This window comes from Hypomesus transpacificus, chromosome 10 (assembly GCF_021917145.1).
Source record: "Hypomesus transpacificus isolate Combined female chromosome 10, fHypTra1, whole genome shotgun sequence".
Classification (NCBI taxonomy): domain Eukaryota; kingdom Metazoa; phylum Chordata; class Actinopteri; order Osmeriformes; family Osmeridae; genus Hypomesus; species Hypomesus transpacificus.
The window spans coordinates 10,797,797-10,813,061 of NC_061069.1; the positions used below are offsets into that span (position 1 = coordinate 10,797,797).

Here is a 15,265-nt window from a genome sequence, read left to right on the forward strand (position 1 = left end):
TCTCTCTCTCTCTCTCTCTCACACCTCTTTCTCTCTCTCTCCATCTCCTTTTTCTCATATCTATTCAGACGGATTACATTCAGCATTTCATTCATCCTGCCCGGCCCGCAAACAAAAACACCTCCATATCACCTAAAAGAAGTCTATCTTGACGGTCTCCACATTTTCCACATCTCTTGGGCTTGCTTTTTTAATGTGCCATCTCTTGTCCACATCTGAGAACCAACTATTCTAAAATCCAGATTAGAGCCCCATGTTATTGATGTACATTTTGGATAGAACTGGTAAAATGATATTAAATCATGCAGCATGGTCTATTTTTTTTTTCAAAGAGGGGCTTCGATTGTAGTGCACATGGAGCATTCTCTGTGTAAACCTCCTCACAAACTGCATATATCCCTAACCAAGAACTCCACATGCACAGTAGCTCAGTCATGCTTGATAGGCAGCCAGTGCAGAGCACAAAGCTAAATTATTTATGTGCGCGGTAAATATGGGCAAAATATTTCCTATTTGCTTGCGTCAAATACACAGTGGCAATATTACAATTCAGCTCTATTGTGAAGTGGTGTTGATGCAGAGAAATGATGAGATGTAAAGCAGTCTCACAGCATGTGGTGAAGAACACAACGGATACAGAAACCAACCAAGCCCAGTCAGTATTAAGTACAAAGTTTGCACGAAGCCTTCATGTGTATGTGAAAGTAAACCCTTCACATCTATTTAGAGGGATTCAAGATTCTCCTCCTAATATGTTTCTATTAGTCTGTTTCTTCGTTTATGGAAATATATGTCCAGTATACCGACCATTACCATGAAATCCCTCAAAATGGTGATCAGGTATTAATTATGATGAGAACCTTGACGTGTATTTTACTATAATCCTCCCCAAAAAAATCGATCTCGAGGAACCTACATTGAAGAAACCATCCTTGGAGAATCTGCCATCTATTATATTATGTAAGAACATCCTCTTGATGCACACTGACAGCATGAGCTGAATCCACCACAGCCCTATAGGAAGAGCTAGCTTTAGGGATGCTTCGATCTCTGTGATTAAGTATTCTGTGCAGACTTCACATGTGAATGCCTGAGGTAGCGAGTTCACTCATATGATCACACCCCAGCCATTGAAGCAGCAGCACTGCAGTTGGAATAAAAAGAGGAATATGTGAAACTCCACAAACTTTATTAAGTCAGGAAAACAAAACAACTAGTATGCACCACCAAGGCTTGGAGAACAACTAGCAGAAACAAACTAGGACTAAGTCACGCAGGTCAAACACTTGAGTCTCAAAAGAAGTGGTCTTTGAAGCCCTGTGTCATCGAAGCCGGGACGCTGGGGTGGATGTCCTTGTAAACAGAGTGCAAATTATACAATGACAATTGAGGGGGTCGACCTTTTCTCCAGGGCATAAAGTAGGTTTTACGATTACAGGTAAGAACAATATATAAATGTATCGACCCCCCCAACCTGTTTTTTTTTACCTCTTTTGGGGGGGTCCAAGTCTTAATTAGGGGGTCAAACCCGCCCAACCCCCCCATAATCCAAACCGTGCTTGTAAGCAGTGACCCTTGTGGAGCTTCTTATCGTCAAGGGTCAATGTACAGCCTTCAACAGCCTCTGGTCTCCTGGGAGGCCACAAACCAACAGAGCCACCTTGGCCAGGGTCAAGACACCACCAGGGACCAGTGACTGCCTTGTCAAGATTGTTCAACATCCCAACTGGGCTCCAAATGTAAGACCAGTCAAAAATCCAGCTCTAACTTTGTCTCATCTGTCCGTTAATTATAATTTCCCCCATGTCTCGCTCACAAACACTCTTTCCCTCCCACACGCACATTCTCTTTCCAGGACCATTTTGAAACTTTAAAGTCAACTTTGAAGTATTAAACTTCTTTATCGAAACAAGACACCAAAACCTTGAGATATAGACTCACTCCTCCGCGTGCTCTCTATTTCCGGCGTGGATAATGATGCCCAAAACATGACCACAAGCTCAGGCGAAGCAGCACAGATGCGTGTGGAGGAGGAGGTGTTGTTGTTATTGTTGTCTAAATGAAGAGGAGCCTTTTCCGAAGTGAAGAGGGAAATAAATAAAGAAAACATCCCTGGTGTTCGATTTGACTGCTCACTACATAGGCCACTATAAATAGCTCTGCTGTGGCCTCCTCCTCTGCTGACAAATGGAGAAGACAATGGAAGATCCGTCTTCTTCATTGTTCCCTCTGTGTGCCTGTTGAGAAGAGGATGCACCAAACCCACATGGGGTAATCTGCCGTGGCCAGAAGATCCTTCAGCCCAGGCAATGTTTCTCTCCACGATCCCCCCACAGTTCACGGTACAGCCGAGAATAGCAGAGCAGAGCAGAGCGCCTCCATACAAAATCTGTCTATCAAAAGACCATGTATTTCCACTCCTGTGTTTTTATTACCACGACTGAAAAAGGAGGCGGAGGTCTATTAGTGTGTGTTATCTGTGAAGACATTTGCATGTAATGGATCCCCTCTGATCTTGGCGTTAAACTTCCTGGAGTGCAAGGGTTTTCCGTAGAACGGCCACTTTAAAGAATGTAGCCATGGAGATGGTATTAGCTAAGCCTCCCCTCAAAGCACTGGGAGCTATGAAGCAGAGTTTACAAATCTCCTGCAATTTCTCTTTAAAAATGAAAGGGACCTGTCCTTGTGATTGTATAATCCCATGAATCCCAGAGTAATACTATGAACATCATTTCAAATAAAGAGATTCCTTCATCCCATTTTAGATATTGCTGTAACTTTCATCAGTAATACTGCTGAGGTAATGTCAAACCTTGTGTCAGTATAATTGCCATCTATAATATAGATAATGTGGAGGTAATTGTTTGCTTTATTTATCGTACCTGGTCATCAAATCACCCTTAAAATAAGGAAAGGTCTGCAGCTGATAAGTGAAAAATTTCTGCCAAAAACAACAGTCTGTTGTGGGGTTGTAAGACATATGCCCGTATCTGCTTTGTCTTGCTCTTGATACTGGGGCTGGTCTCCAAAGGCTTCATTATAAAGCGACTCAGAGACTCAGATAGTCAGTTGCAGCCCATCGAATGTCAAGGTGGACCGGTCACAGCTACGGACAGATAATGAGGCGCTCATTAATGACTTTCAACCACTACAGGTCTGGTTTGAGGGCATGCTAAAGTTCATCTGATGCAGACTGTGGCTGAAATCCAATCAGACCTGTTGTGACATGCACACCAGTGCACACGCACACCCCAAATTGCAAATCAAGAAACGAGAAACATCTACCTATTATTTTAGTTTTGACATGGTTGAAGCAGTTATTTTGCCGGTATTCTCTGCAAAGGAGTAATTTCATCTGAGACCTTATTGAGTGATAATGACCTAATTAAACCTTCATTAACCATGTAATTACCTGACTGATAATGAGAGAACTGCCTGCCTGCCTGTGTCCATCTCTTACATCATGGGATTTCGAATGTTGAGAGGACGGCAAGGAACCATTGGGAGCGCCCTTCATAACGTGCTCTTCATAGAAAAGTGAGAGATATTTATAGTTGCTCATTATTCAAGTTAACTCCTGACAGCTCATTGGTAGAGTTTAATTGGAAGAAAATTTGGTATTCATAAATTCACAATAGGCTACCCTGTTAACGACATTGAGCTTTTAATTATTTCCTATGTTTAAAGGTTAAGTGGATAAAAAGTCAGTGTGCGCACCACTTACGAAAGTTTTGCTCCTTAGTGTTGATTGCATGTGTTGCCAAGACAGAGCACTCCTGAGCCAGTGAGCTTTTCTCTTCAGTAAACCGAAGCACTAATACAGCACCTTAGCCTTACATTGCTAGAGGCTACAAACATTTGCTTCTGCTTGGAGACAAACCCTCTCTCTCTCTGCTTACCAACCGTAAGAGCGAAGATGTATAGCTTTCTACAAGCTCTCAGTGAAGTTTTACCTATAATTGCTGCAACATTGCCAGAGAGCACATCCCCTGCGGAACTCTCATGTTCCTGTGCTGAACAAACAAAAATACCATTGATCGATAAATGATGGCTAGAATTAGCATTCGCAAAACATAGATGGATCCTATGAGTTCAGGGTCACCCAACACTGCTCCCCTTTCCTTGTGAAGAAAGAGTGGAAATTCAGGAACAGTAGTAAAGGACTGCACAAGTCAGGCAAAAGTAGTTGGGACAGAGCCTTCGTCTCTTTTTAAGGGGTAAGAAAGGTGTGGGGAAGGAAGTTAGAAGGCGGGTGAATTTTGCGAAGGTTCTTGGACCCATTATCTCACAATGAGTTAGCCTTGCTATACTGAACCCAAATGCACATCCAATTATGTTTTCTTGGTCTGATGGTAGAAATCACAGAGAACATATTTTTGGTTTGATTTATGCATGTATTTGGCCAATAACAGAATCCACGTCTTTGTTAATTTCAAAAGCTTTTAAATCAGCCTATTATGTTATATTGCTGTCTAGTTTAGGTAAGGGATTTACATTCTGAGAGGGGGAACATGGTGGGAAGCAGCACTTTAAAAATAAAAAGCATTCATCAAAACCCCAGGTAGGACTTAATAAAAACCAGGAGATAAGCCGGGTCACAAGGAGGGTCAGTTGCCTTCAAAGCAGAGGAATTTAAGAGCACAGGAAAACCAGCTTGTAAAGTATCTCAAGATTAATGAGACAATTACATGTCTGCAGGTTAAAACAAAACCCAGGTGCGCACACACACAAACACACATGCACACGCACACACACACAAACACACAAGCACATGCACACACACACACACACACAAACACGCATTCACATATTCCCAACTGCATAAGGGGAATATAGGGAATAGATGGCCACAGGTGCTGTTAAAGGCTCCATATGGAGAGAAAGGTTGGCACATTAAACATTGAGAGGACTGGCAGCACACAATGAAACATTTATACACGTTTTTTGTCAGACATCCAAACATGTCTGCCGCGCAAGCTATCTTGTCTTCTGATTTCATGCAGGCCGTGAGTGGAAGTGTCAGATGGAACTATGTTTTAACAATGCAATAACATACATGGTTAGCAGTGAAGGGAAACGTTGTAAAACTCCCATCTGCCATCATGCAAGTAAACCATCTGGGGTCTTCCGTATTCACAACCTTGGAAATGTTCAAGGTTAATGTGTCTTATTAGCCTGAGCCATCAAATTCCAATATGGGCCCTCAGAATGACAGAGGCTACACATGCTAATACATGGTTACCTGGCCCTCCTTTCGCATTAGAGCATTATGGTGACTTGTGCTGATTCTTACTTCTCATAGGAAACGCTCATGCCAAGATTACAAAAGGTTTCCTCCTCACCAGACAAAAAAAATAATAATAATTGAAAAATTACAGCAAGATGTGTGCTGATGTAAGAGACCTCTGACACCAGCAGATTGCAGATCATCTTCTTTGTGTATCGATATTCAAATCATTACTCTGCTTATTAAAATATACCAGTAAAATGTTAAAAGGCTAATTAAGAGAACCGCAGCAAATCACCATACACTGCCTCCAGACGCATTCTGCAAACTCAGACACTAACTAAATTAATGGAAAAGGATACTTAATATATAAATAAATTATACTCTTGTAGAAGTGAGGCTTGGCAGTTTTACATTTACATTTAGTCATTTAGCAGACGCTCTTATCCAGAGCGACTTACAGTCAGTACAGGGACATTCTCCCCGGGGCAAGTAGGGTGAAGTGCCTTGCCCAAGGACACAACGTCATGTGTACTGGCCGGGAATCGAACTGGCAACCTTCAGATTACTAGCCCGATGCTCTACCCGCTCAGCCACTTGACTCCCGCTCAGCCACTTGACTTGAGTTCTAACCTTTGGTTCACACTATATTCATTAAGGCTTTGAGTGCCACCTACCACATCTCATATACTGACAGCTATATCAAAAGCTACGCAATGACACGTTGTCAAGCAGAATTTCACACAGTGCATCAGCCCAAATGTGGATCATTCTTCTCTGGGCAAGTCTTTTGAAATTAGCTGCAGGTCTTAGAAGGATTGAATCTCTCCATAGTACTGGGAAGAACATGTTTATCTTTAAACAGTTTCATGTTAAACATGTTGGACTCCACAAAGCAGCTCCAGTACTGCAACTCAGTGTAGCTCTAGTCTGACCTGACCTTTGAAATGATTTGATGTGTAAAACAAAGATTGTATTTATAACAGAACAAAACATCCAATGCTATAAACAGAAAAATATGAATACATGAATGTGTAGAGACAACAGTAGTAAAAATAACAATAAACCTTATTTAAACAGTACTTTTCATACAAGAAATGAATCTCAAAGTACAATAAAGTGATGAAATGCACCGAGTGCTTCACAGCACAAAGGACAGAAAAATAAATGACATGAAAGCAATTTGTGATCTCAATTTATTTGATGTTGAATTGGTGTCAGAAGGATGTGTGTATGATGATGAATGTACACCAGGACATATTCCTATCATGCACCATAAAAATGCATACGAGAATAAAAAGGGGGAAAAACTCCTGTAAGCCCCGTGTAAATATAGCTGTCCTTGATCAAAGCTTACCACAAGCATCTCGTGTCTTCTCAAAATAAAATCATAAAGCCGCCTCAAGGTTGTGAATACCTATCTGGCTCTTCATGTTGGCTTTGTATATTGAAACACCCAAACCTCGTAGAACCAGAGTGAGAGTGTGTGTGTGTGTCGGGTTTTATGTTTCAAGACCAGCCTTGAAAAGGGAAGGAATTGTTGTAGTAGTTCAGATTGATCTTCTTTTACGAGTTGGTAGAGGCTTAGACCGCTGTAGAGATGGGGTTTTTTCCATGCTAAAATCACCCTCTAGAGTGCAATAAGCAGGAACCTGATAGCTTTGCTTTCCCAAGCGTGTGTGCAAAAGGTGAACATATTTATTGTCTGGGGTTTACAGGCGCTGACTGGAAATGAGGGTCATTCCTCATTCTGTACAGTATTCTAACAGCACAATGCAGAAGAATAAAGTATAATCTGTATGCAATACCTGTAGCGAACATGGATTTGATCTCAATAGTCATGTTCAGAAAAGAGTTAGTTTGATTCCTGTTTTTGATTAATGGTTTTCGGACAACAATAGACATTTACATTTGTTTATAGTATCAAAACTTACACATTTAACAGCAGGTGTGTGTGTGTTTGATCTTGCTTTGAAAGGGATTTCTAAATGATTTATATAGTCTGAGAAATTAAGGAGAGTGTTGAGAGGATTAGGTTAATCACAAGTCTATTGAGACACTCATGTAATTAGAATTACATATCCTAAACTACTGCCATAAGACAGTTTGTGTTTACCAGAGTAGTGATTTGAATTTGTCTTTAAAATGTAAGACTTCTCTTTTTGAGCAAATCAGCTCGCCATATCTGAATTGGGTCTGACACTGATCTAAATGTGTTGTCCCCATCGTGGTCACTGAAATGTTAAGTAGCGTAGAGAAGGCCTGCCATTTCTAAAGGGCTGCAGTCGCATAACAAGAGGTTTTATGAGTTTTTTACATGTATCTTTTATTCATTTGACGGTTTTATCCAAAGCGACACACAAATAGTGCAAATGCAGTAGAAGTCAATGAAAATGTATTTATTTAGCAGATACTTTTATTGAAAGTGACACACAATGTGCATAGGAAGGCCAGCAGAACATTATGAATCAGTAGAGCACAGGAGTTTACCCAAATGATGTCCAGTTTCATAGTGGTATAGCCACATCAGTTACCAGAGAGGAGAGAGCAGTTGATTGCATTGTTCAGCAATGTGTTCACATTGAAATTCATAAAGAACGTTGCATCTGTCTGGTATTTTTTAAAAATCAAGATCAGACGGAAGTCCGCCAGACTCATTTGGCAAACATTCAACCTTCTTCTCCAGCTCATCCTCCTTTTCCTTCTCTTCCAACTCCAATTTTCCCTCCTCCTCCTTCTCCACCTGCTTCTTCTCCTCCTACATCCCAACCCCTCTTCAGGTGAGCCCATTCCACTTTAGAGTTTTTCATTCATATGACAGATTTCCATGTTCGAGCCTCTCTCTGAAAGATCCGTAAGGGAAGAAGCGCACCAGAAATGCCCCAAACTGTCACACCCTCCCTATGATGTCAGCTAGAGATTTTTCAGATGTAACCTTCAATGTGCCACAAACAAACATTTGAAGTCCTGAACATGGATGACTTAGTTGAAAGCTTCATCATCTCACAGTGTCTTCCGCTTGATCTGTTTCACCATGACATTATGAACCTGTGGAAGGGAAAAGGAATGAGACCAGAAATCCTAGATGGAAAGATGGCTAGACAATTTACTCAACCACAGAAAGGATGTGATGATATGAGAATCCATTGGGATGTCGGACTGACAAAACAGGCAGGTCCACAATGCGAAGGAAGCAGCACCTCAAAGGAAAAAGGATCTACTGATAAATAGATATACAGTACGATGTCTTCCCAAAGCATCACACTGAAAACGCATCTGTTCATGATTTAGAAGTAAAATTCTGGATACCCCCCAAAACTTTTTTGTGATGGTACAATACATAGTAGGTAGTACTTTACCAAGCAAGTGGCGAGGCTATCCGTTAACCATCCAGCACCCTCATCTTAGGTAATGGCCGACCATCACACTTCCTGTGCTGCCACGCAAGAACACAGAATTATGTGACACAAAATCACTCGGTACTGTGCTAAATGAATATTCTGAGGCCCCCGTAAGTTTACCGCCCGCTCTCTTCATGGTCTCATGAATCCCTAACACAGCCAGGAGCATGAGGAAAGGACCGTGTCCATTATGGAAAATAACCTCATCCCTTTATCTGACACATTTTCAAAGAGCTAAATTGTCCATAAATTTGAACATGAAGTCATAAACGCCAGGAAAAAAGGATAGGAATAGACAGACAGATTTCTTCAGGCGTGATGTGAATCCTAATGATGTGTCCACTAGCCGGGAGTGCTGAGTCTGTATTGGAGGTAAGAAAGCATTGATCAGCCCAGTTAATGGTCAGACTCACACCGAGGCACTGTACGTATGTATGTGGGTGAAGGAACCTGACAGGTTGTCGATGCCGGCTGGGCTTTAACAGTGAGAGGTCACAAGGTGAGAGATGGGACTTGTATAAGGGAGTACCTCTATTCAATTACCTTGACAAGGCATGTCTGATAGAGAGGTTAGAATGCACAAGCACACTGGAGATGTTTTGCAATGTTCCAATTCACATATTGTGCTGTACGCAATTCAGACACAGTTTACGTGGCAAAAGTAACTCGTCAGTTGCAAGACCACCAAATTAGACAAGCAGCTAAATGGTTTTACCAGTCACAGTACAGTGTAGCTGCCGGCATTCATCCATATCATACCTGTCTCATCTCCGAATTGCTGTAATGTAAACCTGGAAGCTACCGTGGAGCCGACACCCCACTGGCCATCATATGAAAACACTTGAGCCGTTGAATGTGCTAAACCAACACATTGGTGCCAAAGTTAATGTTATCAAACTAATTTGGTGTGTGCTTGTGGAGCCTGCAGTGACAGGATCATTGAACACTGTAATGGCCTGAGCCGTCGGTGAGCTACAAATTTACTCACTGTCTCTGAGCCAATAGTTACACGGGGGAATAGCAGCACTGCCCCCCATAACAAATGCACTGTGGGACTCACTCAGATGGGCTTTGGGAAGACAGGATGTCTTCATTGCAGTTATGTATCAGGGATAACAGATGCCCACTGTGTGTTTCTAAATCTCCACCATTACAGGGGGATGTACTGGTAAAGCCTCTCACTGTTTTATGTTCACAATTCAGAAGTGTTTTATGGGCCGTCATGGTTGGGAATACAGACACAGGATTGTAAAGCAAAAGAAGGCACTGCTAGACATCTAATGTCTCGGCTTTCTTCATTAAATTGTGCAACAGTTCCTAGAAATTGGATAAAAAAAAGGTTTCATACAATCTTTTCTTCTCTGACATTTTCTCCTCAGATGAATTCAAGGCCTTTTTGAAAAGACTGCCGACTGAGCACTTTTTAAACACATCCATGATTTTCAAGTTCTGGGCTGCAGACTCTGCTCTGCAGAAACGCCACAGCCAGTTGGAGGCCAGCACCAGTTTCATCCTCGGAAAAGCCCAGAAGATTGTCCGGAAACTCTTCACCTTGAGCAAACGCTGTCCCAAACAGCCGAGGGTCAGTCTCCCCCGAGAAAGGTATGACCTGAGATATATATCGAGATATATATATATATAAATTGTAATATGATGTGACTTACAATATGTTATGTTACTGTAACCATTAGTAAAGCCATTAAAAACCTTCTGAAAAGAGTTGTTATTATAAATTGTTGCAACTGTGGAGAATATCTCACAGGTCTTGTGCTGATAATAATGTGACATATTTTAACATATTATGTGCCTATTTTATCACCTAATAAATAGAGAGAAGGTCTTTGAAGAGGGTTAGAGGGATGAAGGTCTGAAAAGAAAAAAAACTGACAGAGAAAGTGTCAAATATTGAGAGAAAGAGTGTGTGAAAGCAAGAGTATGAGAGGGAGAGGGAGTTTGAAAAAGAGAGAGAGTGAGAGAGGCAGTGGAGAGAAAGAAAGAGAGAGGGCAGTGTTTAATGTCTCCCTGATTGAAAGTTTTTTTGTGGTTTGGACTCTGAAGGTGACATGCTGTAATCAAGTGCTCTTATGGAGTGACACATTGTTGTTAAAGTCTCCTGCTCTAAGGACTTTAATTTCCCTGACAACCTCTACCTGTGGCTGTCAGTCAATCTTTCAACTCCTTAGAAACAAATCACAACAGGCTATTTAACTCAATTCAACTGTGGGGTTTCTTCCCCTTTGTTTGATGTGCAACTCCATCCCTCATTTATGCAAGCCTGAGGTGAGAAAACACTGACATGTAAAGGCTGTGTTGAGTAATTTCCGGTGCAAAAGCAGTTGGGGGAAAATCTCTTTAACTGAGCTAACCCGGCTACGTATCCATACATGTCCTTTAATATTGTCGTTTTCTTAAGCATTTCAGACCCATAAGAGACAAATGCACAGCAGCCTGTGGGACAAACCTGAGACATGAAGCACCCATCAAACTTAGTAAATCAGCTGGAAGAAAGCTTTTCACGTGTTATTTCTTTAATTCTTTATATAGTGCCAGGCATGCATCAATTACAACTTGACAGTCACTAAATGGGATTATGTTCAATAGAAATGTAAACGTTTTTGCCACTTTCCATCACTCCTCTCGGATCTTTTATACTGTAGCACTAGTCAAACAAAATGGATTGTCACGGATAGTGAATTATTTTCCTCAAAGATGGACGCATGCTGGCAAAGCTACTTGTGCGAATCTCAAACTGTCAGTCAAGCTTTGCTTTTCTCCATTGTGTTTTCATGCACACGTCGTCATAACGCAATTAGAGCGTAAATTCAACTCCGATAGCGGTTATATACATATCACAACCTAACCTGGCTTTCTGGTCTGTGTCTCTACCAGGACCCCAAGGTTTTGGCTGAACCTGGCCCAGTCTCTTCTCTACTGTAATGAACATGGAGTGCTGGGGACCTTCACAGAGGAGGTACTGAGCTGCAACTGCCCAGCAGACCATGCGGCCTGCCAGGGGACGGTGCCTTGTATGGTGGGCGAGGGGACTCTCTGCTCCTCCTGTGCCCCAGACAACATCACCCGGTGTGGGGCCTGCCACCTGGGCAACATCCTTCATCTGGGTTCCTGCCGGCCAAACATCGCCAATTCTCTGGACCACTACCTGAACTTTGACTTTGACATGCCAGACGCAGAGGTCAAGTACCTGCTGAGCCGTCTGGACAGCCGCATGGAGGTGCACGCCATCTACATCAGCAACGACGTGCGCCTGGGAAGCTGGTTCAACCCGGCGTGGAGGAAACGCATGCTCCTCACCCTGAAGAGCAACAAAAACAAGTCCAACCTCATCCACATGCTGATGGGAATCTCTTTCCAGGTGTGCTCCACCAGGAACAGCACTCTAGAGCCCGTGCCTGCCATCTACGTCAACCCCTTCGGGGGCAGCCACTCTGAGAGCTGGTTCATGCCCGTCAACCAGCAAGACTTCCCCGACTGGGAAAGAACTAAACTGGACGGTTCGGTTCAGTGTTACAACTGGACGCTGATGCTTGGCAACAAGTGGAAGTCCTTCTTCGAGACGGTGCATATCTACCTGCGGAGCCGCGTCCTGACGGACGACCCCGCCGTCAACGAGACTCTGTTTTACGAGCCGCTGGACCTGGACGACAACACGTCAAACTTGGGCTACATGAAGATCAACACCCTCAAGGTGTTCGGGTACAGCCTGAATTTCGACCCAGAGGGAATCAAAGACCTGATCCTGCAGTTGGACTACCCCTACACCCAGGGCACGCAGGACGCAGCCTATCTTATGCTGTTGGAGATGAGGGACCGCATCAATCGCCTGGCCCCTCCCGCCCCCCAGCCCCTGGACCTCTTCTCATGTCTGTTGCGCCACAGGCTCAAGCTGTCCACCAGCGAGGTGGTGCGCATCAGAGAATCCCTCCAGACTTTCAACTCCAAGCTGCCCAACTCCTCGGAGCTGGAGCTGGGCCAGTTGTGCAGCTAGCTCGGCCTCCACTTGGGATTCGTGAGGATGTCAAAACAGTATGGTAAGCTGCTGGAGTCGCTGCCCCTTCAGCCGTCAGCCATATCTGTCTCCATCACATGCTTTTTGAGAGCATGTACTGTACATATTCTGGAGTTGGACTCAACGTCTCTAATTGTCGGGCCTTTTGAGTGTTCTGGCCCTCGTGTTGACATAGGACTCAGTGAGACTATGCCACATTCAGATGTTTTTTTTTATATATAAAACTGATGTGTTTTCAAAGAGATTTAAGGTAAAGGATTTCCCTTTTTGTAACCCATTTTTGTTTGGCTACAGATTGACTTGATTTGAAAGGTAAAGCATTATGTACTGAACAGGTTGTTTATGCTTAGCGGTTTAACTTTGATAATCATCCAGGAATTGCAGTCTTTGAGTATTTCATTTTTTAATCCTTGCCTTTCCATTTTATCTGGTGTTTAAAATCCTATAAGATATGAATCTGTGCTAAACATTCAGTTGAGAAATAAGTGACAAACTGTATTCAGCATTATAAGCATACCAAAAGAAGTTGAGTATTGCAGCAAACTGAAATGCAAAATGTCTTATATGTTGAGTTATCTTTTGAGCTGACAACAAAATGAATTATTTTGACATGTTGACAAAAGGTCTGTGGATAGCTCTGTAAATATTGCTCCATCTGAATCTAGATGTGAAAAGTGCACATTGCTTTTTAGATAAGAACAAAGACCAAAAAAATGTTTATAACAAAATGAAATCATGCCTTATACAGAGTCAATGTTCAGATGAAAAGCACATATGGTTCATTTCATGTGGTTGTTTATCATTTGAAAACATCAGAATACAACATTTGAACAAAATGTTTTGAAATAAGCCTCGCCATATTTGCATTCTTAACACATTGTGGTTGAAGCTTGCCCAAAGGTTTTGATGAATTTCAATAATTGTTTAACACTTTGACCATTATTATGACACATTAACACATTATAAATTAGATCTGACTTGGAACACATAGGAAGAAACCTGGCTGCCATTTGGTCCTATTTTGTTGTGATATATTACATGTCGGACGACTATGTTTCGTAGAATTTACCGTGGCATTAACACTATAGCCTTTAGCTATTTGTCATACTTATATTTTTAAATGACACTCTATGTTAAGGCTTGCTTATAGTGAACCATTACAGTAGGTCTTTCCATATCACATAAACACAAGAATATTAACCTATAGTCCTCTCCTGGAATACACATGCTGTGTTTCTTGGAGTTATCCAGTGTTGTATTTGACAACTGAGTAAACTAGGAACCTCTTGACATGGAACATCACATTTCAATGTCTCTGCCCGCCGTGCAAAACGGTGGCACCATGAAACGAATACACATATTTTGCAATTACACCCTCAGCCTCTTCCTGATAAGAGTATGGTCCCTAATATATGGAGAGCAGCATTTGCTAGGTAAGAAACCAATTTCCTGGGTTGTCAGCTAGCCTTGACACTAAACGAAGTCGCATCTCATCAAACTCACGCGGGCATAAGAAGAGTAGCCATGGAAACCTGAGAAGCCATGGAAAACTGAGACTGCTAATGAGGTGGGAGTTCTTCACTCACAGTTGGTAAATAAAAGTTATTCATATTAAAGTCATCTGGAAATCGGCACTTGCCCTTCTGCTAATCGCCAGGACAGGGGAGGACACCCAATCAATCAAGCAGGGTATATTACACCACAGTGTAAACTTTCCAAACCTCACCACTAGAAAGAGGAGGTGAAAAGGGGCTTGGTTGCTTTTTTTTTTCTTCCTCCAAGTGATTTATGATGTTTGGAAAGTCAGAGGATAGCAGTAATGTGGCACAGTTGGCTAAATAAAATGAGATCTGTGTGTTGGGTTACTTTGTGACTGTATACCTGTAGGTCATTTAACTGGTCATCAATTACCTGCTGGATTTGAGATTTCAGAACATGCTATTACACACAAGCAACAGGGTGTCTGGAGAATAGATTCTTGTTGAGACAGCAAAAAGAGAGCGCAGTAGGGAGGGAATTTCATAAACATAATCACGCGGAAACATTAAAACATTCAATACCTCCATAGCACTGAATAAAGGGCCACTGTATCAGCATGCATTCTCATTATTATTCTCTGCTAGTCTTTTTCATCTATTCATTAAATCAATACTAAACATCCTTGTATAGAGAAATCCTTTAGCTTTTAGTTCATTATTTTTTTGTTAGTGTGTGTGGGTCAATGTGCCTCGGTTTGTGGTACAGTAAGAGACATGTTTGCCAGAACTGCACTTATTAAGCCACCCAGATGTTAGGTTTCAACTGGTCTTTCATGTCAATAGGGCCTTTTCATTTCAGTTTATGCCACATTGCTCTCTCTCTCCATCTCTCTTTTTCTCCCTCTCTCTATCACACTCTGTGATCATTCACATGTCCTAAATGCCTTCAACTTCTATATGTTTATTAGATTAGCTATACACAAGTTTAGCTAGTTACATGATGCTTACAACTGTCTTGAACCAAAGTGCTGAATGTAAATACTCTGTGGTCGACTATGTCCACGTTTATAAAATCATAACATGGCACCGTCAACAAATAGGAAAACACCATACCCAAAGGTAAAATCAGTGC

The 15,265-nt window shown here is 42.0% G+C and overlaps 1 protein-coding gene across 1 annotated transcript in view; it reads left to right on the forward strand.

Moving 5' to 3' along the window:
- The window catches only part of brinp2 (bone morphogenetic protein/retinoic acid inducible neural-specific 2), a 49,168-nt gene extending 35,618 nt beyond the window's left edge, over positions 1–13,550 (forward strand). Inside the window, exons 7-8 of the mRNA XM_047027769.1 lie at positions 10,008–10,230; positions 11,518–13,550. Coding sequence (XP_046883725.1) covers positions 10,008–10,230; positions 11,518–12,634 — 1,340 coding nt within the window. The 3' untranslated portion in view covers positions 12,635–13,550. The remainder of the gene's footprint in view (positions 1–10,007; positions 10,231–11,517) is intronic.
- Positions 13,551–15,265: the final 1,715 nt, after the last annotated feature.